A 27651-nucleotide genomic window follows, 5' to 3' on the forward strand; every position below is an offset into this window, starting at 1 on the left:
CCAGTTGCCGAAAGAAAGATTCCCCGGCTTGGTCTACGAGGTTCCATGCACGGACTGCGATGCCGCTTACATCGGTGAGACAAAAAATTTCCCCGAAAGGTTACGGCAACATCGAAACGACGTGCGTAGCTGCAACGGCCCTCGCTGAACACAGCGAAAAGATGGACCACCGCATCAATTTTGACGACACCCAGGTCATCGCCACGGAAGGCAGCCACACAAAAAGACAGTTCTTGGAACCCTGGCATATCCAAACAACACCGGGAAATGTTAACCGCTCAACTGGAACCTTACCGAGTGTGTACGTGCACGGTCTATGGAACCAGTGCAAAAAACACCGCAGCAACAAGAACGGCGGGAAGAAGGACAATGGAGAGGGGGACACCACCAAAGAATGTCGCTAGCTTCGGAGCCGGCCGAATAGTCACCCCTGAGGAAGGGACAGAATCGGTCCCGAAACGTTGGGTCAGTTTATCGTTTTTAAAGTTTAACTTTAGCAACTTTGGACTATAAGTGGCTGGAGAGTTTATTATTTTTCGTATGAATTTTCACCCAGCCAGACAGATCTCTGTCAAATATGTTCACATTTAAATTGGTAGCTCATTGCACACAGCATCAATACAAGCCACTGTTTAAAGGGACACTAAAGAGAAACAATGAATTGGTTTAGATTGATAAAGTGTGCTTGGAGAACTCTTGTGTAGTTTATTTCACCACCATAGGTTTATTATTAGAGGAGAAAACCAAGTTCAAAGTTCCATTTTTAAATTTCGCGCCGAACTTTGTAATTTGTGACGTAAAACATTTCAAAGAGCATTTAACGTATTTTGGCGCCACTGGCCCAAAGAAATTTCCACAAACTCGTTATGTCAAGTCTCTGGCCCCCTCAGAGGACAATGCACTTCGATTTAACCGGGTAGGAACCACGCAGGCCCAAGCAGGCGCCGTCAAAAATACGTGACGTCACGGCAAATGGTGCGGGAATTCCAGGGTGGCGTCGCCACCTGTATGTTCTTTTTGCGCATTTTCTCGCTTAATAAGAGCCTTCTCGCAGCAAGCGTGGTGTTTTTGGTATCGTGGAAGATTACTTCACTAATGCGAGAAAAATCGTTTTGCTCTTTAGTGTCCCTTTAACAAGACGGAAGTGATAGATAGGCACAGTAATGTGCACAAAAGACTTATCCTAGAGACGTACCACATTAACAAATATAGGGAGCAGTGCATCAGCCAGCCTTCTATCACCGGAAGTGATCAAGAAGTTAAATTCCTGAAAGTCACACACAGACAGTAAACAGAATGAGGTTCTTCCTGTTTTTCCTTTCTTTTGCTCATCATAATTTTCTTTGCGCATGTGTCGTATGCAATTAACCTCAGTTGACAGTCAGCGCTGTCCATATGTGCTTCTTCAAGTGTTTCATCCTGTATTCCGTGCTGTGCAATTCCATACGTTATGAATCAAGACCAACTAGCCCGACTTTCCGTTTTGTTGTCTGAATGAATATACAGTCGAGCCCGACTATATCGAACCCGTTTATATCAAATTATCCGTATATCGAACAAATTAACACAGTAAATTGACGTTGAGAATATACAGTCGATCCCAGATATATCGTAAAAAGCGCGAACATGGTGATTCGCTCACAAGGTGACAACTTCTTTTGCAAGTTACCGCACTTTATTTCGCATGAAAATAGTCCGCAAACTTGTCTTGCTTCTTGCGCGCCATGAATTCATCAAGTCATAGTCAATATCACTGAAACATTCCAAATAAGCAAATTCAGCACCTTCGGCCACAACAGTGGTGATCGACGCTGAACGCCGATGCAAGCTTTGTAGTGCGGTAAAGGGTTTAGCGGTGGCATTGGCATCTTCAAACCGCACGGGTCCATTTCCGCAGCTAGCTCCGGCAATGTCAGCTATGATCTCGGCATCGATACAGTCATAAATAGCTACGTCGTTATCTGCACCGATGAAGTCGCTCACTGTGCTCCCGTTCGATATGTCGCAAAATTCACTGACGCACCGTACACCGTAGTTAGCGGTCATGACGCACCCAAAGTTGCCGCCTGGCACCAAGGCCCACAAGGAAACTGTGCACGACTGTGCTTTACCCGCAAGCACCGGTCATTTTTATCGCTACGAGCGGGACAATGTTTAGTTCGACTCCCGAATGACGATTTATCAAGAACGAAGCGAGAAGTACACAAAGAAACATTTCTCCACCGTCAACATGTTGGCGATAGCGATGACACTTGTGGCTTTGTAGAAGGCAGCCGCTTCTTTGGCGAGAAATGCGAAAAAAAAGCGTAGCCTCCGAGATGTGTGTTTTAAAACCGAAAACATCAAAAATACGTCACGGGATTGCGCATCTCGAAGGCCATGCTTTTCAGGCCCGCATGCCATCGTGCGCGAACAAACAAGGAAGGGAATGGCTGCCAAGTGACTTCGCATTCTCATTTTGAAAAACACTATGGCCGCGCGTTAAAACCTGCGGATCACGCATCAAATATACCGGTGCACTGACAAGCGATGCGCAACGATCAAATCAATGGAATAATGCCGCCTTTTCGTCACCGGCGCACGACAAGAGATCGGAACTTGTTATAACGCGGTCGAAAAATTATCAATATTTGTTAGGAAAAATGCACTTTCTGGGCTTTGGCGCGGCGCAGCGTTCGATATAGCGGATGTTTCGCTGTGCGGGAGTTCGATAGAGGTGCGCACCAGCCCCATACTTTTGCACGCGAAATTCAAGGGGATTTCTCAACTGTTCGGTACAGCCAATAATTCGATATATCCGAGTTCGATATATCCAGGATCGACTGTATAGCAAAAGTTACTGTTAAATCGAACAAAAATAGCAACGACAACCGATATATCAAACTCTATGTGCCTCAAAAGTGCCCCAGCAAGTTGGCTTTCCCTCGCGGTGGTGGGGAAAACTGCCGGCGCCACCCTAGAAAAAGTGGTTTAGACCCGGCTGTGCACGGGCAAACACCCCCTGCAAAAAATGATCCTGGCCTGCTCGCAGCGCTTACAGCCAATCAGAGGCCGTCGTGCTTTCTCCGAGGCGCGGAGGCGGTACTAGTGAGCGCCAATTTTTCTTTCTTTATGCTTGCGTGCCTGCTGCTGCCTGTTTTCCTCGAGTCCTCATTCAGTGTGGTCCATGCTGGTGGTGTTTCCTGTTGGCACTCTGTGAACTTTCTTGGCTTGTGCAAAGAGGCCGAATTTGCCGTTCGCCATGAAACTCAATCATATATCGAGTCGAGCGCGGTGAGAAGTCCGACGTCACCGCCGCGTACAAGATTCCAAGGAACACCTTGAGCGCTATCCTGAAGAACAAGGCAGACATCAGGGCCAAGTCAGACAAAAGGCCAGGTGCCCGTGGTGCCCGACGTGTGCGCACTACTGTGTACGAAGATGTTGAAGCGGCCGTTTACAAATGGTTTGTGGACGTTCGGTCGCGAAACATCCCAGTGTCCGGCCGTATGATCGAGCAGAAAGCCAAGGACCTTGCTTTCTTGCTTGGCAGGAACTATTTCCAAGGCGGTTCAGGCTGGCTCCAACGGTTCAAAGAACGGCACGACATCGTTGGCAAAGCTGTTACGGGTGAAAGCAGAGCGGTGGACCTAGACAGCGTAGACAAATGGCTCGAGGAAAACTGGCGAGATATCACAGCAAGATATCAAAAGCCCAAGATATCTTCAATGCGGATGAAATCGCTCTATTTTGGCAAATATTGCCAAACAAGACACTTGCGTGTCGGGGCGACAAGACTTGCGGCGGCAAGGCAAACAAAGCCCGTGTGTCCGTGCTGTTGGCAGAAAATTTAGATGGACTGAAAAAGCTTCGACCTCTAGTTATCAGGAAAAGCCCAGCACCGCAGTGTTTTCGAAATGCACTGTCGCTTCCAGTTACCTACCAAGCAAGCTCAAAAGCGTGGATGACCGGGGAGCTTTTCAGCAGGTGGCTGTTGTCGTGGAACGATGATTTGGTAGGCAAAAATCTCAAGGTGTGCCTGCTCGTGGACAATTGTTCATCGCACCACTGCACTACGACCTTCAGCAACATCGAGTTGCATTTTTTGCCCCCAAACACTACGTCTGTCCTGCAACTACTGGATCAAGGCGTTATACGCGCACTGAAAGCCGGCTATTGGAAGCGCCTGGTGGAGAGGCTGCTGCAGAACCTTTGTGTCGGCAGGGAGCTTATGATCGACTTGCTCGGAGCTCTTTCTATGCTAAGTAGATCGTGGGCAGATGTCACGAAGGAGACAATCCAGAACTGCTTTAGGCATGCCGGCTTCCACATGCCTGGTGATGACACCCCAAATTCCGATTACTGCCCTGAAGACACCGCAGATGTTTCTGCCGAAGTCTGGAGCGAGCTGGCAGAGTTCCCGGGTGCTATCGACGGATCGACATTCGAAGAGTTCGTCAGTGCGGACGATGATGTCGCCATCATGGGCCAGCTACAAGATGAGGACTACGTTGCAGATGTCGTGCCGACCACGAGCCAAAGCGACAGCAATAAGGAAATTGACAATGGCCCATTGCCTACATCCTCCGTAGCGATTGGTGCACTCGCGTTGGTCCGGATCCATTGCGTGAATATGGAAGGTTGCGGCCTCAGCTGCTCTGACTCGTTGGACAACGTGGAGGCGTGCGTGCTGTCACAGGCAGCAAAGTTCCAAAGTAGGGCACGCAAGTAAGCCATCATATTAATAAAGTACTTTTCTTATTGGTATGTGCCTTTGTGTCATCAAATCCTATAGTGGGCCTATATCGAATTATGCCATATATCGTACTAATAAACACTTTTTGGCGAGTTCGATATACCCGGGTTCCACTGTATGTATATTTCACATATAACCATCTGTAAAGGTGGTTCCACTGCAGCGCGGCTGTGTTAAGCCGTGGAACCAACCATCCAGGCAAAATTCGCACTGCCACAAAGCCACACTTGAAGGTTAAATGTATATATTACCTTAACCTCAATTGATTATTTTTGAAGTTTAAAAGCGTGTTATACAGGCTTACATGCACAAAGTAGAGATTTTTAAAACATCTCATATTGTGCCACTTAAAACTTGCACCCTACTGCTTATTCAAGTCTTGCTACTCTTCAAAGTTGCTTCCAATAATAATAATAATATCTGGGGTTTAACATCCCAAAACCACGATATGATTATGAGACACACCGTAGTGGAGGGCTCCGGAAATTTCGACCACCTGGGGTTCTTTAACGTGCACCTAAATCTAAGTACACGGGCCTCAAACATTTTCGCCTCCATTGAAAATGCAGCCGCCGCGGCTGGGATTCGATCCCGCGACCTTCGGGTCAGCGGTCGAGCGCCATAACCACTAGACCACCGTGGCGGGGCGAAAAGTTGCTTCCACTGTGAACCAAGAAAGTGACATTCACACATGCCTAGTTCAAGTGCAAGTTAGTTGGGCATCACGAATTGCGCGAGTCAGTTCGGTCGGGACAAAAATGCCCATTTTTCTAAACAATATGCAATATATACTATTGAACTATTTGATTCCAAATTATTGGACAAACTCGCTATTCACTTCGAACCTCAAATTTACTATTTGCCCAACCCTAGACATGGCACGCCGGCCGCAAGCATTTTGTCTCCATCGAAATGAGACCTTCGGGTTGGCAGCCGAGCACCGCAACCGCTACACAATGCAGTACAAGGAGAAGAAGCTCACCCTTGTCGATGTGGACCTCAAGGATCTTCCGCTCACGAACAACTTTCTTGGCGTTGCAGTTCTTGCATCGGTCCTTGGGGTTGATGCGCTCCCCTTCGCCCATGCACTCTTGGCAGGTGGTCTGGATGTGTTGCACCATGCCAGGCACCAGCTGCTGGATGCGCACATTCATGCCCGAGCCACGGCAGCTGGGGCAGCGCTCCACCGCACCCTTGCGCCCACCACGACCTGCACAAGCATTCACCTCTCGCCATGGAGTACTTCGTGTACTGCCACTCATTCTCACAGGGAATGAGTTTATACGATGAAAATCAATCACCGGTGATCAAGTCGCCGATTTTGGCATGTTTCTTACGCACCTAGCGCTTCCTAGTGGTTAGTCCAGGCACTGCACTTTCAGAATCTGAATTTTCCTGCTTTCGTGACAACTTTTAACAGGCATCCTTGTGAGCCAACAAGCGTGTGTTGTTGGAAAAGTGGGCGCGGCTGATGAACTTCAGAGAAATGCTTGCTGCTCATGGTTGTCCTTCAGTCGCATCAAAGTTCTGTAATCAAATGAACCCTTGCATGTCAAATACAGTAAACTCAATAATTTAAACTGATAATTCAAATTTTCGGTAAATTCAAACACATCTTTCAAATTTTTTTATTGGCCCCCTATGTTTTCAATGTACTTTAAAGCCACTTGATCCAAGCTGCCCCAGTGTAAAAAATTGGTTAATTCAAACTTTTTGTCTAGAAATATCTGCTGCCTTTGTTGCTTCTAGCTGAACATTTGCATTTTTTATGTAACTAACAGTTGGAAATAAAGCCTGCCTACCAAACAGCCAAACTGCAAACACCAACAATCACATACGGCCAGAGGAAGAAAGAAGAAACAGATGGTCTGGCCTTAGTCTATCGGTTTTGCCGCAGTACACTGGTGTTATGCGGGAAAACGTTCCAAGATTAGGAAGGGGCTACCAGCTGTCACAGGGCACAACGTATTTCATCCCTTACTTATACACGCATACACGTTGTATGATGAGGAATACCAGTATGATTGCAGACTTCTAAAAACTTTACTGGCAATCACGTGGAGCTGTCTACGATGTTGCTGCAGCACTGGGAAACAAACATCACAACACTAGTTGGTATGAAGCCTCAAATCATATTTATGGTCTCAGCTTCACAATCTAAGAGTGCTGAATAGTAATAATTGCCCAAAATTTATGGTTTAACCCTTTCAGACGCCACCTATGAAGAACTGTCTGTAAATGCGTCAAATCGGTACGTTATTTCAAGGCACTCGATGTTCTGCTACAACAAAAATAATATAATAATGCGTTAATTTATGCTTGTTATAGTAATTAATTCTAATTCAGTTGTCTCTAAATATCTATTTATTGTGATGTCATTCATGCTCCATTTTTGCATCAATAGGATGAAATCTTACGCCAGAAATTGAGTGCCAATTTGTTTTCGGGTATGCCCATTTGGAGCAAAGAAAAATTATACTTTCGGCTTTGCTCGCGGGAAGGGGCACGTCAAACGACTCGTCGAACTGCATAGTGCCTTCAGCAAACTGATCATACGAGGGCGGTCTGAAAAGTTCTCGGCTTCAATAAGAATCACGCAAGCTAGAACTTGCACTCATGTGCACGTTCATACAAGTCTCTGCAAGTCTCAGATGAAACACCATCTAGTGCCGGTTAGCAGTTTGGCTTTGACAGTTGATCACAGTGGGTGTAGTGTAAAGCACCGTAAGGCATGGAGAAGCTTGAGTACCGTGCGGTGATAAAAGTTCTTTGTAAAAGAAGGTTTATCTCCAAATGAAATTCACCAAAGCTTTGTTAAAGTTTACAAACAAGATTCACCTTCATACTCCACAGTCAAGAAATGGGCTGCTGAGTTTGAGCGGGGGAGAGAGAGCATTGAAGAGGACCCACGCGAAAGGCGCCCGAAAAGTGCAACAACTCCTGAATTGATTGACCGTGTGCACGATATGGCTTTGGAAGACAGGAGAGTGAAGTTGCGCGAAATCGCCGAGGCTGTTGGCATCTCAGCAGAACGTGTAGGTCACATTTTGCATAACAAACTACACATGAACAAGCTCTGTGCAAGATGGGTGCCGCGCATCCTTACTCCTGAGCAAAAACGCAACCGCATGACGATGTCACAGCATGCTTTGGAGCTGTATAACAAAAATCCAGCGGACTTTTTGCGCAGATTTATAACAATGGATGAAACTTGCATTCACCATTACAGACCAGAATCGAAACAAGAATCAAAGCGGTGGACTGAAGCCGGGTCCTCTGCACCAAAGAAAGCCAAGTCAGTTCCCTCCGCAGGAAAGGTGATGGCCTTCTGCTTGTGGATTATCTTGAAAAGGGTAAAACCATAACTGGGGAGTATTATTCTGACCTTTTAACTCAATTGGATCACAAAATTCGTGAGAAAAGACCAGGTTTGCAGAAGAATAAAATCATCTTTCATCAAGATAATGCACCGATGCACAAAGGGCATCTTGCAATGGCTAAATTGCACGACTTGAAGTACGAATTGTTGGAGCACCCACCCTATTCTCCCGACTTGGCCCCGTCGGACTACCACCTGCTCCCAAAACTCAAATCTTTCTTGGTGGGCAACGTTTTTCATCAAATGAAGAAGCGGTTGCTGCTGTGGATGAGTACTTTTCAGAACTTCCCCAAAATCGTTTTAAGAACGGAATCCTGGCTCTGGAACATCGATGGACCAAGTGTGTCGAGTTGAGAGGAGACTATGTTGAAAAATAAAAATAATTTTGAAGGTCCAAAGTGCTTTTTTCTACATCAGGCAGAGAACTTTTCAGACCACCCCCGTATACAACAGTACACTGCAAAATGAAGTTAAATGAAGACAAATTTATTATGCAGGAGGTTCATTTCATCTAAAGCTCAATGTATCTTGCTCTCTCTTAGCGCCTAGTCATTACAAATGGCAAAAACAAGTGATGTACACAATACACAATTGTGTACATAGCGTGTCAAAGGGTTAAAACGTGCGCCTATTTCGATCATTTCTCTTACTTGGCATGTGTTGCCACATTTTGGGAATACGTGGAATTTTTTTATGCGCCAGTGTTTCTCAGTCTTTTTTTTTTCCTTTTTGTTCTTTCCGAAGCAGTGTGCCGGCTTTCGCTTGCTCCTCCGACCACGCGCGCACGGTGCTGCTGGTTTCGGTTTCGTCCTTTGGGTGTTTATTGCTTCTCACGCCCGCATAGCTGATGGCTGTCTGGTTTCCAATCTCTGAAACAGTGACCGCTTGTTGCTCTCTTGCAAAAACTCTGTCGTGCGGGTGTCGCAGCCAACAATGCTGCCGGGATTTTCCTATTCCTTTCAATATGCGACAATTATGAACGCAACGTAAAACGACAACAGCGGTAGCAAAGATTAGCATCTTATATGAGCATTGGTGGTTCCTATTATTGTAACATACACTGCAGTTTTCAAAGCGGTAGGCCTAGCGACGATATTGGCGCCAAGCCATCGGCTGAGGCCGCCACTGCCGGCCAGAGCGGGCTGCCACTTATCTGCCACTTTGTGTGTTTCGCCAAAATCTCTGACCCTGGTGCAGCAGGAAATAGTTTGCCGTTCAAGAGATTTCCGAGACGTTAAAGAACGTGTGATTAGATCCTGGTAGAAATGAAAAGACCATGAAATATAGTGACAGATTCCAGCATCCTTTTCACATTGTGAGTAGGATCTATATTTTTAATTCATGCGAAAAAGTAACAAAAACCGGTATGTCGCGCAGCCTAGCGGAAGAGCCTTGAAGCGGGATTATGAAGACTGTCACTTTGCCGTACGTAGTCTGATGCTGTCATGCGCGCCATAATTGGCCCTAAAGTTACAGTATGTATATTATTACCTATCTCCGCGTTGTTCTGTGCTGCCTATGAGGTAAAAGAAGTTGCACGGTGAGAAGCGGGGCTGCCTTCGCGGCCGCCAGTGGCCCATGTCCAGCCGCGGCGCATGCGCGCGGAGTGCACGCATGCACAGTAAACCGCCGTGCTCAAACACAAACCGCTCTCACGCTCACTGTTTGCAGCATGCATCGTCAAGTGTATATAAGACTTCATATTCGCCGCAGATAGAAAAATTCTCGTTAAAAATGTTTGACGGTGTTTTCCACATTACCATTCCGTGGCTAGACACTCTGACCAGTTAGCTTTCCGTGGCACTAAAGAAAATAGGTGCCCTAAAAATTGGTTGTCGGTCCCTTTAAACTTTTGCTAACAGCATGCAGAGAGGCATGATGCGCCTCTAACCTGCTTCACGGCAATCATTTATCTTCATTCACCAACGCATTACCATGATGAAAGTTCTGCACTGACAACACAGTGTACATGGAAAGTGTTGCTTAGACAAAAATGAAGCGCAAAAATAGTTTTTTTTCCCGTCCCTTCGGTTTGTTTGTTTTTTTCCCCACCTTCGTAGTCACAGAGATCTCTATGCTGTTTGGGCAAGTTATTGTCGGCATACTGTAGCTTGTATCGCTTGCCTGCTTGATGTTCACGAAAGAAAATTTTCACTCTCATGACAACGAGAACATGATTTCTTGTTTTCTTTGGTATCATTAATATTTATTCAGCGATGCATTTTAAGGGCTTGTTCTCTTTGTTATACACAATATTAATGAGCACTAACAGACAATAATGCCAAGGAAAGTATAGGGGATGTTTTTAGTAGTAAATGTATAAGGTAAATGTGAAGAAAGAAAAGTGGACGAAAAGATAGCTTGCCGCGGGCAGGGACCGAACATGCTACCTTCAAATAACGCATCCGATGCTCTACCAACTGAGCTACCGCGGCGGCCATTCCCCCGTCCACTTTAACAAGTGTCCACTCCAGTGTATAACAACACACTAAAGGTCTGGACACAGTTTTCCATCGCGTTCAATCATTTTATGTGCCGACGATTTATGCAAAACACCAATATACTTGAAGCACGCAGCGCATCAGCAGCACTCTTGAGTACTACAACTACGATGGCGGCAGTGCCACTGGTGGAAACTGGTGCGTGCACAGATCGTCTGGTGAGACCGGTGTATTGAAGCTGCAGGTGCTCATATTACATGATGCCGCTTCAACTGCGGGCGAAATCCCCTCATGCACGAAAACAGATGCTCGGGGGGCGAATGAGATAAGGAATGTATCAATGTGAAAAGCTGCCAACGAGGGTCACATAATACAACAAAAACTCTGCTGGGTATTTTGCAGTGTGCGCATCCAGTGATGCGCACATGTTGCTTCCTCTCTTCTGCAGCACACTAACACAAAAAGCAAGCCTGTGACACCTAATGAAAGCTGTCATACATGCTCATGCTGGTCGAACAACTCGCAAACTGCAGTTGTTCTATTTCTCGTGCCAGAACACTGGTTTTGGCAGGTTTGATGACATGTAGTTCTTAATGGTCAGGTTTGGCCAAAGTATGGGGGCTGACTGCAACAACCATGGCAGACCCACCTTCACACTTGTCACAGATGGTGCAGCGCTGAACCGAGAGCTTCCTGGTGGCCCCATTGTAGAGCTCCTCGAGAGAGACGCCCAGCTGGTGCACAGTGTTCTTGCCACGGTTCTCACGCCGCCGGCCCATGCCCCCACCAAAGAACATGTCAAACAAGTCCATGGGTGCCGAGAAGCCCCCCCCTCCACTCCCTGCACCCTCCTTGATGGCCTGTTCCCCTCCCTGGTCATAGATGCGTCGCTTCTCCGCATTGGACAGCACTTCGTAGGCCTGGGATATCTGCTTGAACTGGAAACAACAGGCACAACACAGTTATTCCCGGCCACTGCATAATGCTTCCTATGGAATCGAATCACCTTCAATGCAGCACAAAACACAGCACTACATGCCCTTATTTCTTTATGCAATAAAATGGACCCAGTTTCACATGCTTACACATTACTGAACATACCACCCATAAATGCCTCTCCCATGTTTCTCCTAATCAGTCCAATACTGCGCTTGCCCTCCCTCTTGGAATCCTACTTGGCTTCGCACTACATGCCCAGTCTATGCCTCCTCGGACGACGATGTATTTAAGCACACGTTTGTTCCCCGACCCACTCTGCGCTCTCCCTTTACGTTACACGGATCACTTTCCACCGTCCTCAATTCAACCCTTTTCGAAAGCCTCCAGGTTTCTGCCACATGGGTAATAATCGGTACGATGCAGGTGTTACTTTTCTCTTTAGGGATAACTGCCATTCATGATCTGAGCTGCAGGATGTGACGACCGCGGTCAAGCTTAAAACGTGGCACCTTGGTGCTTAATCTCCCACACGATTTCGTCGTCGTTGAAACGCATCGGACAGCACAAGCACACGTACCCGTTCGCCTTCAGCGGGGTTTTTATCCGGATGGTACTTCAACGCTAGTTTTCGGTACGCCTTCTTGAGCTCCTCTTGAGTGCAGGTCGGCTTCACGCCGAGTATGTCGTAGTAGCCGGTTTCCTTGACCATCGTAGTCGAGCTTCCTGCAGAACACAAAGACTCTCTCCTCGTGGGCACGGTAATGAGTCAGCTCGAAAAGAAACGCCGGCAGCAGACAACCGGCGTTGAAAAGCCGCTGCATCCGTTCCGAACTACCACACAATCTTCACGGGTATTTAAATTAGTGTACTAATCAATTTCCTCGCCTCACCAAGTTCGGTGATGCCAACAAATGCCACTAGTGAACGCCTGATTAAAGGGCCCAACAAGAACTTTAAATACAATTATGAGAGGATGCAAGATTGCTCACCTTAAATTCTAGTATACACACTGGCGTCCACGGACAGGTCACAAGAGCGTTGCAGCCGATGAAGCGCCACAACAGCGGGATAAGCAGCTCGCCAAGCAATGAATGACGAATCGACTCAGAAACAGTCTAGAAAGTTCCAGAGATTCACCACAGGCCTTGTCTTATACTGCGGAGATGCGCATGCGCAACAATCACGTCACAGTACCTGATCACGTGCCTAAAGACGTAAATTCCTCATAATGCTATTTCTTAACTTAGCTAAACGAGGAAGAATGTTTTTTGAAACATATATTCCAAGCTCTTTCATGCGACCGAACATGCATGGCGTTCCTTCGGTCATCGTCGCGATGTTGTGGCGCGTGGCGCTGCGGTATCGCGGTTAGCTTGAATCACTTGAATGATGGCTTGAATCGTCGCTCAACTGTTCACTCGTGTTGTGGGTGGCCCTCCCGTGTCTCCAAATGTCGGCTTCTCAGGTGCACAAAAACAGCTCGACTCCAGCCGCAGTGCCAAGCAGCTTTCGAACTCTCTACAAGAAAGAGTGCGACAACTTTTACGTGTGCAGCCGTCGCACGCTGTTGTCGAAAATCCCCACCGACGCTGCTTCGCTCGATCTGTGTGTGGACATAATTCGGGCAGAAGAATGGAAGCCACTCTTGCAGGCTCTCCGAGTGGACAAAAGTCTCGAGGCTGTTGCCTTCAAATCGTCATTTTTGAGCAACTACCCCGAGCTCATCGGTAGGTCATTATTCACAAGTTTAACTGTAGGGTTCGTAGGGAGCCGCATCCAGTGTTCCCGGGGAACAAGGAACACTGGATGTTCCTGTTCTTAAGATGTTCCTGGGGAAGCTGGCCTTACTCTACGGACGAGCATCTTCAGCTGAATGTTGGTCATACTGTTTGACTTGTAGGAAGAATCGGCACGGTAAAACCATCAGCAAAACCGCTTTTAAGCCACTGTCACGTTTGTCGTTTATGTATCAAAGCTTTGGCCTTTGCTTGTATGTTTAAATCTTAATTCTTAATTATATATATATATATATATATATATATATATATATATATATATATATATATACAGTAAAACCTCGGTGACACGATCACGGCTCGTGCGAATTTCGGGGTGATACAAATTTTTGTGTTGTCCCTGCCAATGCCCATTAGCCTGCAATGTATTGGAGTACGGTTGTTGCGAACCGATTTGCACCCCGTGACGTTTGATACGAACAGGTGCTGCCCGCGCTGTCTCGGAAGACGCGGCATCACGCACGGACGCGTGCATGCGCGCTGCGCGACCATCAACGGTGCGTCGTTGCTTCCGAGATAGTGCGCGCGAATCTTGGAGGCCTTTAGGCCTTTAGGCGCCTTCGCGTTTAGGTTACATGTGACGTCCCCGCCACGGTGGTCTAGTGGTTATGGCGCTCGACTGCTGACCCGAAGGTCGCGGGATCGAATCCCGGCCGCGGCGGCTGCATTTTCGATGGAGGCGAAAATGTTTGAGGCCCGTGTACTTAGATTTAGGTGCACGTTAAAGAACCCCAGGTGGTCGAAATTTCCGGATTCCTCCACTACGGCGTCTCTCATAATCATATCTTGGTTTTGGGACGTTAAACCCAAGATATTATTATATTAGTTACATGTGACGTTGACGCCGCGTTTTTTTTTTTCGACACGTTGACGCGTGCTCCTGTGCTCGAGGCAGCAGCGTCTTTGTACTGTGTGAACACGTGCCTGCCACGTCGACGCAAGCCATGTCCCCGCAGTCAGACGTTCTATGAAACAAGACTGAAACTTGGGTTGCGGGTCCGTCATGAAGTCCCATGAAAGGTAGACGAAGACCCTAAGACGAAGCGGACGGTCTTGGCGAAGGAGCTTTTGCAAAGTGCTTCTTAAGTCACTTTCGCCGCAGTACTCTGGTGTCATGCATAAAAGCGTAGTAAGATTAGGAAGGGGCTACTAGCGGTCACGGGGCACAACACATCTGGTTCATTAATTACACACGCGCACATCACGTATGATCGTTGACGTCTAAAAACTTTACTAACAATCATTCAGAGCTGTTCACGACGTCGCTCCGGCCCTGAGAAACACTGCATGAAAACATATGCCAACTTTCTTTTGTCGCATACTAATTTTCCATGTTTACTGGTGATACGAATTTCGGATGATACGAATATTTTTGTTAACCCGCGAGATTCGTATCACCGAGGTTTTACTGTTTCACCAAGACTGTATCTGTATAACAAGACTTGTTAGTGTTTTTCATTTGAATGGTAAGTGTCTCCACAAGGGAAACTACATGTGACAACAAAGTGAAAGCAGTCACTGTTCACTTGCACAAGGCATTCGGCAAACACAGTGCTTTCTGGTACTCAGCTCGAGCCAAAGAAGCCAACCTTTGCATTCAAGCAATGAGCGATAAGCTTACTGGTGTCGCGGAGTGTGCAACGAAAGTGCAGTAGCTAGACAAGACCTCATTAAGAAATGTCAAAATGTGAAAGCCTTTAAACTAACTGACAGAATAGAACTGGCTGACTTTTCCAATTTATTCAACAGGTGTATGGTGGCCAAAATAAGAAGGTATAGTATGGAGATAATTGAACATGCTCTAAAGAACAGAGGAAGCTTAAAGCAGTGGCGAGAAAACTGGGCACAGGCAAACACTGAGAGACAAAGAAGGAAATGTAACTACCATTATGGATGAGGTAGGTAAAGTAGCTGACTGAGGAAGCTCTACAGAGATTCTTGCAGTAGCTGGGACAACCACGACAATAACAGAACATCCCACCAGTAATAACAGAGGAAGCCTTGGAGGAAATGCAAAGAGGCAAGCTGCTGGCGGGGATCAGGTGACAGCAGATCTATTGAAAGACGGTGGACAAATTGTGCTAGAAAAACTGGTTGCCCTGTATGTGAAACGACTCCTGACTGTGGGTGTGCCTTGGAAGACTCTTAATCCATAACACAGGGGACACCAAGGACTTGAAAAATTACAGACCAATCAGCTAACTGTCCGTTGCCCAGAAGCTATGCACAAAGGTAATCGCTGCTAAAATTAGGGTCACCTTAGAATTCAGTCAACCAAAGGAACAAGCAGAATTTCGTGCAGGCTACTTGACATTATATATAGCCTTCACAGATTACGAGAAAGCATTTGATTTGGCCAAAATCTCGGCAATCGTGCAGGTGTTACGGCATCAGGGCGTAGATGAACTATATATAAAATTGCAACAAGGAAAAAACAGCGCAAAATTCTGACAACACAAGGCGAAGAAGGAACGACAACAGAGCTGCCTTACAACTGATTTTATTTTTCAACATGCAGGTATATATATACTATGACAGTAACAAAATAGGAAGAAAAATGACCTGACATGATTGGTGCCTCTAGTCGACATATATCACCGCTATGCGGCACAAGCACATGCTGTACATATCAAGTAAGGTAAAAAAATCTATTTCGTTTTGTGACAGGGTTAGAGATGGCATACTCGCACTATTCCTAATTCATTCTATTTCTGCAGCTTTATTTCTCTAGTCGCACAATTTGAACGTCGTGGGTTCAGGCCCCACTGATCGATCTTTGCCCACACTGATTCACTTCAATTTGTGTCGTAATTACACACTACAGTTAAAAGCAGCAAATAATGTCCCCCATACTTTCCTTGGATTCATTTGGCTGTGAAGGACTGCAGAATGATACAAGCTGAGGTGTGAGGTGGCATTGTGGGGCCATGCTACGAGGGTGTCGGAACGGAACGAAAAAGAAAAAAACGATATTTTTGACCGGAACGAAAACGTAACCGAAACTTTATTATTTCGTTCCGGAGTGAAACTGAAATTTTTTCAATAATTTTTTGGTTCACGAGAAAACTTCGCTATCTGGAGCAACTGAGCTCATGTATTGTGAGCATATCTCGGGATACAGTATTAGCGCGTACCCCAGGCAGGAATTCCAAAGCAAAGATATGTTGAAATTGTGCAAAACACGAAAGCAGTGGCAACCAGAGATGTTTATATTAACGCAAGTGGACTATTGCGCGCCTGTCACACAGGCCAGCGTAGAGAGGGCATTGTCGGTGCCGAAGTTTGTTACAGCGAAAGCTGTTGTGAGATCACAACAGCTGATTTTGGTGCCATAATTGTCCGCCGCCGCCGGTGTTCGTGACTGCTATTGCGTGATATCAGAACAAATTAAATGAGAAACAAATTTCTAGGATCAGATGGGATTTCAACCCGCGCCCTCTGCGTGGCAGTCGGGTCTTCCACCACAGTGCCACGCTGCTGCTTGTAACTCCTTCGCAAAAATACTTTATACAGGCGTCATGTCGGGCAAGGAATCGTGTTAATATATGTAATATAGTGTGGCAGAAGAGGAAAATAACAACCAGTCATCACACAATGCTAATAGTGCAAAGAGTGTGTTGTTTAATGCATGCTTCCCACCAGTGTTGCAGAGTTGCCCCACTGGAATTGTAATGACTCCGGAATCATTCCACATTTTCGCGACCCCAGAATGCAATGGGGACAAAGCTTGGAGGAATGGAATGAGAATGGAATTAAGCGCCTTTTGCACGGAATGAAATGGGAATAGAATTACGTCTTTTCCCGAAAACAGAGCACGTTTTCGTCTACGTGCTGTTTTTTAAAGGGACACTACAGGCAAATAACAATTTATGTCAGAGTGAAAGCTCAATTTCTGACAACTTCTAAAACGGCAGTATTATCAACAGCAGTGCCCTACTTACCGAGAAATTAAGCTAAATGTATCACATGATGAGCGCCACGAGTGGGACATTTTCGAAGTGACCCCGATGACGTATGAGAGTCTGCCTACAATAAATCACTGGTAATCAAACTAGCAGCAATAAAAAAAGAACCTTCCGTGCATCAAAAGACGTAATAAAATGCTGTTTGTTCGTTTCCGTTTAATTCATGGAAAAAAGAACCTCTGTGGCGTTGCCATGGGGAACGGCGCGCGTGGTTCAAAGGTTCTGTTTTTGCCGAACTGCGCTTCGCCCGGCGCCCTGCTTCACTCACGCGGTCGCGTCTCAGTGGTAGTTTCGGGATCGCGTACTGCCGCGTGTGTTTTGCGCGCTCGTGAAAGTCGCTCTGACAGAAAGTTCGACAAAATGCCGCATGCAACGACGCCGGCACTACGAGCTCTCAGCAGCATACCGCGTTCATCGGGGCTCAAGTCGCTGAATTGGAGCCCGGCGTCGCGAGCCAATGTCCCGTTGTCGGGTTCTCCGGCCATATCCATTGCGGCGATTGCGGCAAGCTTCGATGGCTTCGATCAACGTTTATAGAACCAGGTTGGCTTCGATGGCCGTTGTTGCTGCTGTGGGTCCCGCTACTTTCACTCTGCTGCTACTAGTGTCGGCGGCCGCGCAGTAAAGGCGGGCAACTTTGGGCACGGCAGCAGTGACGTATGAAAGTCTGATTTCAGGCGGGTGATTTGAAGTGCGCTAACGCGATGCGGACCACTAAAATGTGATTTTATTTCAAAATAAGCACTTCCTTGGCATAAAAGTAGCACTACGAGGTTTCTGGACCGCTATTTCAACAATCCACGTCGACTTAATATTTGCCTTTAGTGTCCCTTTAAACTTCAAACATTAGTAGGCCAGAGCCTCGAAATTAACATTAAAGCAGTATTTTTAAAACGGCGTGGCTGATTACTAGCACGGTACATTTATAAGAAACGCGCCTACTAGAAACCGAGGCGTAAGTTAGTGTACAAACAAATGCATTATTCCAGCAGATACTGAAGGGAGAAACAAGTTACCCCTGCGCGTTGATTTCCATGGATACCTCCACACGAAAGTGGCGAGTACTCTATGCACAGCCTGATCTCTATCTCACGAGCAGTTTAGTACCTCACACAGATAAGTACCCTTTGCGACAAGGAAGACATTGCATACCTGCGCACAGGCGAACACAGAAAGTTCTCCTCACCCTATCCATGCTTGCGAGGCGCGCTTGACAAGCGTGAGTGCTGACGAGCGGTGCGGCCCATTGTTCCATATTCGATACAAAGGCAAAAGGTGCCCGAGTGGTGCACTGTTCCAACTAATACCAGCAGATCTAGAGGGTCTTATTCCTTATTAACCAAATGTTAGTTTTCTCCATATTCACGACCGCTCCAGACGCATGGCAAAACTGCTTAGTCTTCTTGAATACTACTTTTGTCAGCATAAAAATACGCTATGTCGTCATTTTAGCATTAACGTATTTAAGCATAAACAATATTAAAACACCACCATTCGTTCAAACATGCTGACCATGCAAATAATATAGGTAGCGGGAGAACTGCCCCTATGGGAATTAGTAAGGTGGTTGGTACTGCACGGAGATATGTCACCAAGCTACTTTCCCTCGACCTTGGTAATGTGTTTTGTGTACTTTTGCAGTTCTTAATGCATCTGATGACATCAGCTTTATGGGGCTTTCATTCTTAACTCCATAAAACTGTCAAGATGCCTTTTCTACATTGAGGAATTACAGGAATGGAATTGAACTGCCCGGCCATTCCTAGAGTGCGATTGGGCTAAGTTTTTTCATTCCGAGGAATTGAAAGGAATGGGATGGCGACAAGTTCTAATTCCCCGCAGTGGAATTGAAATGGAATGGAGACACCCATTCCGCAACACTGCTTCCCACCCACTGCAAAGTGCTCAGCCATAATTATTTATCATCATCAGTCACAGCACAAAGTGGACATAATGCCTTACAGATGTGTAGCGTGTACCACATGACTCCGAGGAATGACGAAAAATGGCATAGTGGGGACTTCTCTACTTCAGAAAAATTGGGATGATTAATGGCGTAGTGGGTACCTTGCATGTGTACTTGTATTAGTTGCCCCAAGAGACTCTACAATGGGCTCTACAAAGTCCGCCCTTCCAGCTTTCGCTGTGACTGTGCTGCGTGTTCCGCACAGGCCTGGCGATCTTTTATCAGAACAGCGGTCTCGCACATCAGAGAGTACACTCAATGATGTACTGCTTCTGAGATAGTGCTCACTCCCTTGACACAAAGCACTGAGCCCCCTAAAAAATTGGTATTTTTCTTTCGAGAAAATAAATACTATGACTTTGAAATTAACACTGGTTTGTGCAAGTTGGTAGGAATTCGTGGTACAGTTACTTCTGCTCCTCTGAAGAACATGTTTTACCCTTGTCCCACTTTCCTAAGAGGAGGGCAAGTAACATCACAAATCCAGTGTTCTTTCTGATTACCTTAAAGGGGCGGTGCCATCAAATTTCAAGGCTATAACAAGCCTGTTGTGGGTTTCCTCTGTATGCAAGGACATTCCAAACGAAGGGTCGGACACTGCAGACGTTTAGAACATATCTTAATTCACTTCCAAAGTGTACCTAAATGCCCATTCTCCCGATCGAAACCCATCGCTAGCGCGCCAACACTGACGTAGATCTGTAGGATGGTCAACGAAAGTTGTAGGGACGTCACACCAAATCTGCTGTAGTAACGTGAGTGACCTCAGGACCTCCGCCACTTCCGCAACGTACGTATCGGCTGTAGTGAACTAGAATATATTCTAATTCACTATAGTACCGGCAAGGCATCGGTTGCTACATCACTCGCCGAGTTTCGATCGCTTCCTGGCTAAGTGCGTCACAGCCTTGTGTGGTCACGTGACCACGCCTCCTACACTTCTACGTCACTGCCCAACCTCGGGGCCCAGAAACCGAAACCGAAAGTTGTCCACATCAAAAGGCGATATTACATTATTTAGCGAGAATACATGAATCTTGGTGCGTGCATCATGCTTCCTGGAGCTATAGGAAACGCTTGCAGCAAAGAATGCGCAAGCCACAAATTTGGTGGCACCACCCCTTTAACTTCAAATTTTTGCATACAAAAAAGAACCGTTACGAACCGTTATGGAACATTTTTTTTTTTCCGTTCCGGAACAGAAACGGAACGGAGCTTTTTGCGGTGGAATGAAACTAAAACCAAAACGAAAAACATTTTGTTCCAACACCCTGCATGCTACAAAAGCTTTGCCTTTCATTGCAGCTGATGTTGGCCGCCTACAACTGGTGCAAGATAGCATCCACGTGCCTGCACTGTTTACACCAGAGATGCTCAAGCTGTTCTGCTCTGTCCTGTCCGAACATATGAAGAACAACACCAGCCTCAGATCGTTGGAGCTCGTCGGCTTTCCTTTCTCTCTGATTCACCTGCAGGAGCTGTCAGCGGTCTGCATGATATGGCACTACTGCTAAATCGTTTATCGATTGCATGATTTGGTCTCAAGAAGCCTGCAGCAACAATGTACTGCGCTTCAGCAGATGAGGAGCGCTTGTGTTGTCTCTTATGCTCAAGCACATTACATCATTACTTAATGAAACCAACAGAACAAGCAAGGTATAGGGGACATTATTTGTGTTCTATAACTGTAGTTTAGTAATTACGACATAAATAGAAAGGATTTAAAGTAGATGAAAGAACAACTTTGCTGCCGATAGGGACCGAACCTACAACCTTCGGATAACGCATCCTATGCTCAGCACCGGTTGAGTTACAGTGGTGGCCGTTTTACCATCCACTTTTTTTATGGTAAAACAACCACCACCATAGCTGAATTCTTAGAGCATGGGATGCGTTATGCGAAGGTTGTAGCTTTGGTCCCTACCGACGGCAAAGTCCTTTTTTGTCCACTTTAATTCCTTCCCATTTATGTCGTAATTACTATAGTTATAGAACACAAATAATGTCCCCTATACCTTGCTTGGTCTCATCAGGTTGTGTCTGACGAGGGCCCTTGATCCTTCCTTCGTTACATCACTGCTCTGTCACACCAACAAGTATAGTGGTACTTCTCTTTTCATGCCTTATGTTACTGGCATGACCAGCTAGTTGAGAACTGACGAAAAAGAATCATATGAAAGGAATTGCACTACCTTTATAGCTGCCCTGCGTTGTCTGGGCATTGTGATCTCTGTGCGTGCAACTGTTTGATGAAGGCACATTATCATTGGTGTGGCTAGCATCTGTGAAACCTTAGGCAAACTGGACAAAGTCTGCAACGTTAGTACAAATGCCGCATTTGTGTCAGTGTTGCAGACTTCAAAGTAAAACTGGTTTGTGCAAAGTAAGACAAAAACCCCTGCCACGGTGGTCTAGTGCTTATGGCGCTCGATTGCTGACCCAAAGCTATCAAATAAAGAAATGGACGTGCCACTTACATAAGCATTGTCTCTCAATGATATATAAAAAGCCTCCATTAATGCACAGACTGTAGTATCACTGCTCTTGCCCAATGTCTTAAAGGCCAACTCCGGCGATTTTTCGAGGTCCATGGATCTCAATAAAATTCGCTGGGTACGTTCCTTTTCACGTTCCCATTATTTATGCCAAATTACAAGCTGGAGACATACGCAGATTCATTGCAAATGAATTTTATTGATTGCCCCGACTCTCCCCACCTCGTTTTCCAAAATTATTGGCAACATTGTGTGCGTGACGTCATTTTTGTTAAGCGGAAGTGACGGAACCGAGGGACCCGTAGAGCATCTGCTATCCGCAAGGCAACAATCGCGAGTGTTTGGCGAGTGCTTCGTTGGCTGGCCGTGTGAATTTCAGTTCCTCGTGGCAATGCGTGCGATGGGTGGCAAGTGGTGTCGCGTTGTGGGCTGCACACGATTCCCCGTTGGCAGTCACGAAACACTCGCACCTAACGATTACCCTGCGTCTCTATATTAGAGTGTTTTAGCTAGCAATACCGGTTTACTGCACGGAAAGTACGGTAATACCCTACCAGCTAAAGAATGCACATGCGTGAACACCACGGAAACACTTTCTGTAGCATATACAGGGTGCACCGTGACCGGGCCTATCGGTATACGGTGAGCTGCGCATCGTGCGAAACAACATAACCTAATGATGCGAAAGGTGGCTCATACTTGGCTTATATTAAATTCCTTCGGCCGTACCAACGCGATGTTGAACGCCGCTATTGTCAAACTCATGCACTCTTCCTATAGCAATATTAAGAAGCTTTAGTTAGTCCGCGAACTTCTCAGCGATAGCATTTTACCCGATCACGGCCCCACAAACTTGAGCTGCCTGGACAGGTGGTGCCATCTGGCGATGGAATGGGTAACCAGGCAAGCAAAGAGCTAAACAATAGGTGTGTTCCACCTCATCGAAGAAGAATGACCATTATAGTTGGCCTCCAAATGCGTCGGAATCGCAGCTGTAATTTTCCGACAGCTCAGCTTGTGCACGTGACACGGTCAGTCACACACAAGATTTCCGACGGAGTCACCTTTCAACTGAGCGTCTGCTCTTCGCCGCTTTCGCAGCTTTCATACTACGCGCTGGCGGGACCGGCATGCCTTGCATGATTTCCGGTTTCATCCCCACTTATACGTCATGCGAAGACAGTATGCTCGGTTGGGTTTCGGTTTCGGTGTGGTGCTTTTTTGCTTATTTAAAATTATTCTCCAATTTGCCGAGTGTTTCTGCTATCGGGCTCGTTACAGGAGCGTCTCAGGAACATAAAAGCACCATTACTTTGACATGGCGAAAAAATCGCCGGAGTTGGCCTTTAATGTTTGGGAAAGTTGGTGCGCACATGCAAGCTTGACAATGCGCAGGCAAATGCACATTCCCGTGATTTCTAATTGACAGCTCACGTTCCTTGCACGAACATTCACGCAGTGCCCGGTAGAGCCTATGTAAAATTTTCCACACGATAGCGGAATTTCATGGAGTCGCACATCTTGCACACTACGCCCAAGCGTATTTCTTTTGCACAACTGCCGGGTTTCTTCTTACCAGAAGAGATTCTGGGACGAAGCCCAGCCAGCTTACGCAGCAGAACAGGCAATGGGCACATCGTGCCTACCCGCTAACTTTTTCCAGTTGTCGGATCTGCGATGCATTTACGGCATCACTTCTGGACGGCCCTTACGATGCAGCCCAGGGTTTACCTTGGAATGGGCTGCTTTTTCTTCATGCAGAAAAACCCCTGCGATTGCCATAACTACCGTGCAAGGATAACCGGCAGCAAATAAACCCCGAACCTGATCATTCAGATTATCTTGCATTACATGTGGGCAATATTTCATGAAAGCAGATGGCAGACAAAGTTTGGCAGTACCCCTCTTGACAAGCTTTGACTGCACAGAATCATAATGGCAACAATGCATTCTGCGCCTGGGGACTATAAGGGGGTAGGCCAAGCCCTTCCCGTCCAAAAGCATCAAGAATAGCATCAACAGACTTCTCTAAAGTTATAAAATGGAGCTTCTTTAAAAAGATTAAAAAATCACTGACATTGAGAATGTTACTTTCGTCAAGGATACTAAACAAACAAAGATGAACATCTGCTACGAAGATGTTGCACAAGACAGGCACAACACAAGATCCAATACGAATTCCTTGACGCTACAGAAAAAAATCCATTCTCAAACATATCAAAGGTAAAGCAAAGACTATATTCAAGCTGAATGAAATGCTGCCTTCATTCAGCTTGCCTGAGGTTTCTGTTAATAGGAACTGAAATAACTAATCAGATAATGTCTCTCTAAGAAATAGATGTTTCGGCTAAACTTTTCCTTGGTTTAATGCAGTGTAAGTAAATATTTATGTCACTCTGACTCAACTGGCTCTGTACCATTATTATGGACTCGAACAGATTCCTATAAATGCAAAAAAATGTGACACAGAGAGGTTGTGTGTTGGTAAACTGTGCTGTATCTTTTCTCTTGTTTTCTTTTGTTAGTGATAAATATTCACATTTGTAGGCACCTATCTAGTTCTTGTCTATGGACATCACTGTGTCTTAAGTGTGGTCCCTGCAGCCTGTTTGTAGAAACTACTTCAATGCATATTCAAGTGCCACTACAATAAAGGGGTTGTCCAAAAGTTGATTTGGGGTTGTCCAAAAATGCTTGTTACGCTTTGCAAATGAATTTCACACTTTATAGCTACAACTGGGCTTTGACAAGTACCGCAGTGATCTCTAAATCAAGACCCCATGAAACACAGTTAAAGGGACACTAAAGTCAAATAATAATTTATGTCAGAGCGAAAGCTCATTGTATGACAACGTCTAAAACGGCAATATTATCAACAGCAGTGCCCTACTTACCGAGAAATTAAGCTAAATGTATCACACGATGAGTGCCACGAGTGGGACATTTTGGAAGTGATCCCGATGACGTGAGAGAATCCGACTACAATTAATCACTAACAATCAAACTACACTCGCGGACAACATTTCTTGGCAATGAAGGGAAGGCTAGAGAGCCGAACTACGTGCGTCCTACCGCTGAAGATTACAGTCCCACAATTGCATCCATGTTTTCTGCGTGAGAATAAAAAAATCATTACTTTGTTTTTCACGGGGTGCTGTTTGAAAAGAGGGTCAGTGCGCACCAAGGAGATATTTATATTTGTTTTGCTTTATGCAGTGTCATTTCGCGTTTTTGCACCTGTGAATACGTCGTACCTTTTACGTGCACCTCCCAGTCAAAATGGCATCTGCGTCTTCAGGTGAGCACTCGTCATCCTCCAGCTTTTCCGACGATTCGCCGAGGGAGCTTGTAACGAATTTCACTAACAAATGGCTGTCTAAGCCTGTGACAGCCGCTCGAATAATCAAATGGCCGTCACAGGAGATACGGAGGGTTCACAAACCAAAACTAAATTCGAAACGCGCCCCAAACCAGACTACTTCGCGGAGCAGTACATGTGCAGTAGCTCCGCCCTCGTAGCCTTTCCTTCATTGCCAAGAAAAGTTGTCCGCGAGTATAGCTACAATAAAAAAAGAACCTTCCGTGCATCAAGAGATGTAATAAAAGGCTGCTTGTTTGTTTCTGCTTCATTCGTGGAAAAAAGAACCTCTTTGGCGTTGCCATGGGGAACGGCACACGTGGTTCAAAAGTTCCGTTTTTGCCGAACTGCGCTTTGCCCGGCGCCCTGCTTCGCTCATGCAGTCGTGTCTCAGTGGTAGTTTCGGTATCGCGTAATGCCGCGTCTGTTTTTCACGCTCGTGAAAGTTGCTCTGACAGAAAGTTTGACAAAATACCGCATGCATGTGATGTTGCCGGATGCCCGAATGGTGCACGCCGCCACGCAGTAAAGGTGAGCAACGTTGGGCACGGCAACAGTGACGTGAGAAATACCACTTTCAGGCGGGTGATTTGAAGTGCGCTAACGCGATGCGAACCACTAAAACGTGACTTTATTTCAAAATAAGCACTTCCTTGGCACAAAAGTAGCACTACGAGGTTTCTGGACCGCTATTTCAACAATCAGCGTCGGCTTAATATTTGCCTTTAGTGTCCCTTTAATGCTTCCTTGCGCGATTCCCCGGCAGCTACATGAATGTTGGTGAATATCCTTGCCTCCTTGTTTGTCCACAGCCACAGCAGTTGATTCCTTGAGATGAATATTGTTGATGTTGTGCAGAGTAGTCTTGCTTTTTCTGATGTTATGCAAAATATACACAGTAACCTCACAAAGGTGCGTTGAAACAAGAAGGTGTTCAACATTAGCGGATTCTGATGTACGTAAGCCTCCTTTGGGAATGCCACTCGCTCTTGGCCTAGTATAAGAACATGTATGGGTGGAATAAGGCACTTGAAATTTTATTCAGAAGGTCACAGTGGTGGTGTGTTAGATAAGTTTTATCTGTAAAGCAGGCTTCTCACGCAAAGCTAATTGCTCTGTTCAGGGTATCCGTGCATCAGCATCCATTGCAGTTGTCACCTTTGATGGCAGCTCACTTGGCAAGCAAGGTCTCGAAGGTAAGGATTCTCTTCTCACGTTACCAGCTCAAGTCTGGCTTGTGACCTCACTTGTTTTTTCATATTAGTAAATTACTCTTTCACATTCCCAAAATTGCCACACTTGCCGTCAGAAGACGCTCGGTAAACGAGGAAACGCACAAAACGATAACGAGGGTTTCGATGGAAATTCCTGCACCAAACGCCGTGACGTCATAGCTTTTGACGGCGTCTACTTCGTTTACGTAATTCCATATCGGTAGAATCAAGTACATTGTCCTCCGAGATGGACATAGGCTTAACATTCCAAATTTCAGGAAATTTCCTTGCGCCAATGTGGCCAAAATGCGAAAAGTACAATTTGAAATCCATGATGTCATATGTGGAAATTTCGGCTTAAAACTTAAAAATGAAACTTTGACCTTGACTTTCTCCTCTGTTAATATACTGGTGAAATCAATGGCATTAGAGTTCTCAAAGTACAATTCATCAATATGAATCAATTCGTTGCTTCACTTTAGTATCCCTTTAACCAGGACGTGTCGATAGCTTTTGTGTGGCTAATGCAAGGCAGCTTGCCAAGTTAATGGGAGCACAGTTAACTTAGGCTAATGTGATCTTGCACAGTTGATGCGAGATGCATGAGAGTGTCATGTTAGGCCGAGTTGAATGCCTATCAGTAAGGAAAGGTAACACAGCTGCCGAAGGAAGTAGAGAAATGAGGTGATGCGTGTGATAATGCCGCAATATACATACCATTATTCCAGAACGAAACAAGGGGAATGAAAAAAGGAGAAGTCTTTATGCAAATAGACAATTTGATGGGGCTACTTGGCAACGATCCATCATTGTAGGTAGCACACAACCATACCAAGGACCACGGAGAAAGAAGTATTTGAGGAGGAGAATCTCTAGGCCGCGGCAGCGCACGAGGGCGGCGCGATAGCGTCACGGCGGAATGCAGTTTACGCCCAAGCACGACAGATGACGCTTTCGCCAGTTGCCATCTTTTACATGCTCTTCTGTGGACGCGACGCATAAAAATCGTGATAGCGCCTCGTACATTGTAAAATTTCTAAGATTTCTGTCTGTAACATCAATCGATAGATATGACAGATATTTTAGCTGCAGTTACTAATTGATGCTGCCAGAATTATAGGCCGTACAGCGATTAAAACGAACTGCTAGTAGTGGCCCCCGAGCAGACGACGTCTGCCACCGCATGCACGCGCCCCTCGCTTCTCGCTCGCATGTTGTGTGCGCGCATGCGTAGGTGGCCTTGGGAGGGAAAGTTCCCTTCGCGATTTGCTGGTTTCTTTCTCTTTAGTGCTCTCAGTGGCTTCCGCGCGTTGCACCGGCGGCGCTGACTCCTCGATGTTTGCGCGCGTTTTTCACGCCGCAA

General features: G+C 46.1%; 2 protein-coding genes across 2 annotated transcripts in view; one reads left to right on the forward strand and one right to left on the reverse strand.

The window, feature by feature from the left end:
* The window catches only part of LOC119393146 (dnaJ homolog subfamily A member 1), a 47380-nt gene extending 34709 nt beyond the window's left edge, over positions 1–12671 (reverse strand). Inside the window, exons 1-4 of the mRNA XM_037659965.2 lie at positions 12484–12671; positions 12072–12217; positions 11205–11493; positions 5718–5945 (exon numbers count right to left, since the gene is read on the reverse strand). Of these exons, the coding sequence (XP_037515893.1) occupies positions 5718–5945; positions 11205–11493; positions 12072–12203 (649 nt within the window). The 5' untranslated portion in view covers positions 12204–12217; positions 12484–12671. The remainder of the gene's footprint in view (positions 1–5717; positions 5946–11204; positions 11494–12071; positions 12218–12483) is intronic.
* Positions 12672–12822: 151 nt separating this feature from the next.
* LOC119393145 (centrosomal protein of 78 kDa) overlaps positions 12823–27651 on the forward strand; it is a 67638-nt gene continuing 52809 nt past the window's right edge. The window contains exons 1-3 of the mRNA XM_037659964.2: positions 12823–13221; positions 20527–20708; positions 26198–26270. Of these exons, the coding sequence (XP_037515892.1) occupies positions 12945–13221; positions 20527–20708; positions 26198–26270 (532 nt within the window). The 5' untranslated portion in view covers positions 12823–12944. The remainder of the gene's footprint in view (positions 13222–20526; positions 20709–26197; positions 26271–27651) is intronic.

This window comes from Rhipicephalus sanguineus, chromosome 5, assembly GCF_013339695.2.
Source record: "Rhipicephalus sanguineus isolate Rsan-2018 chromosome 5, BIME_Rsan_1.4, whole genome shotgun sequence".
NCBI lineage: Eukaryota > Metazoa > Arthropoda > Arachnida > Ixodida > Ixodidae > Rhipicephalus > Rhipicephalus sanguineus.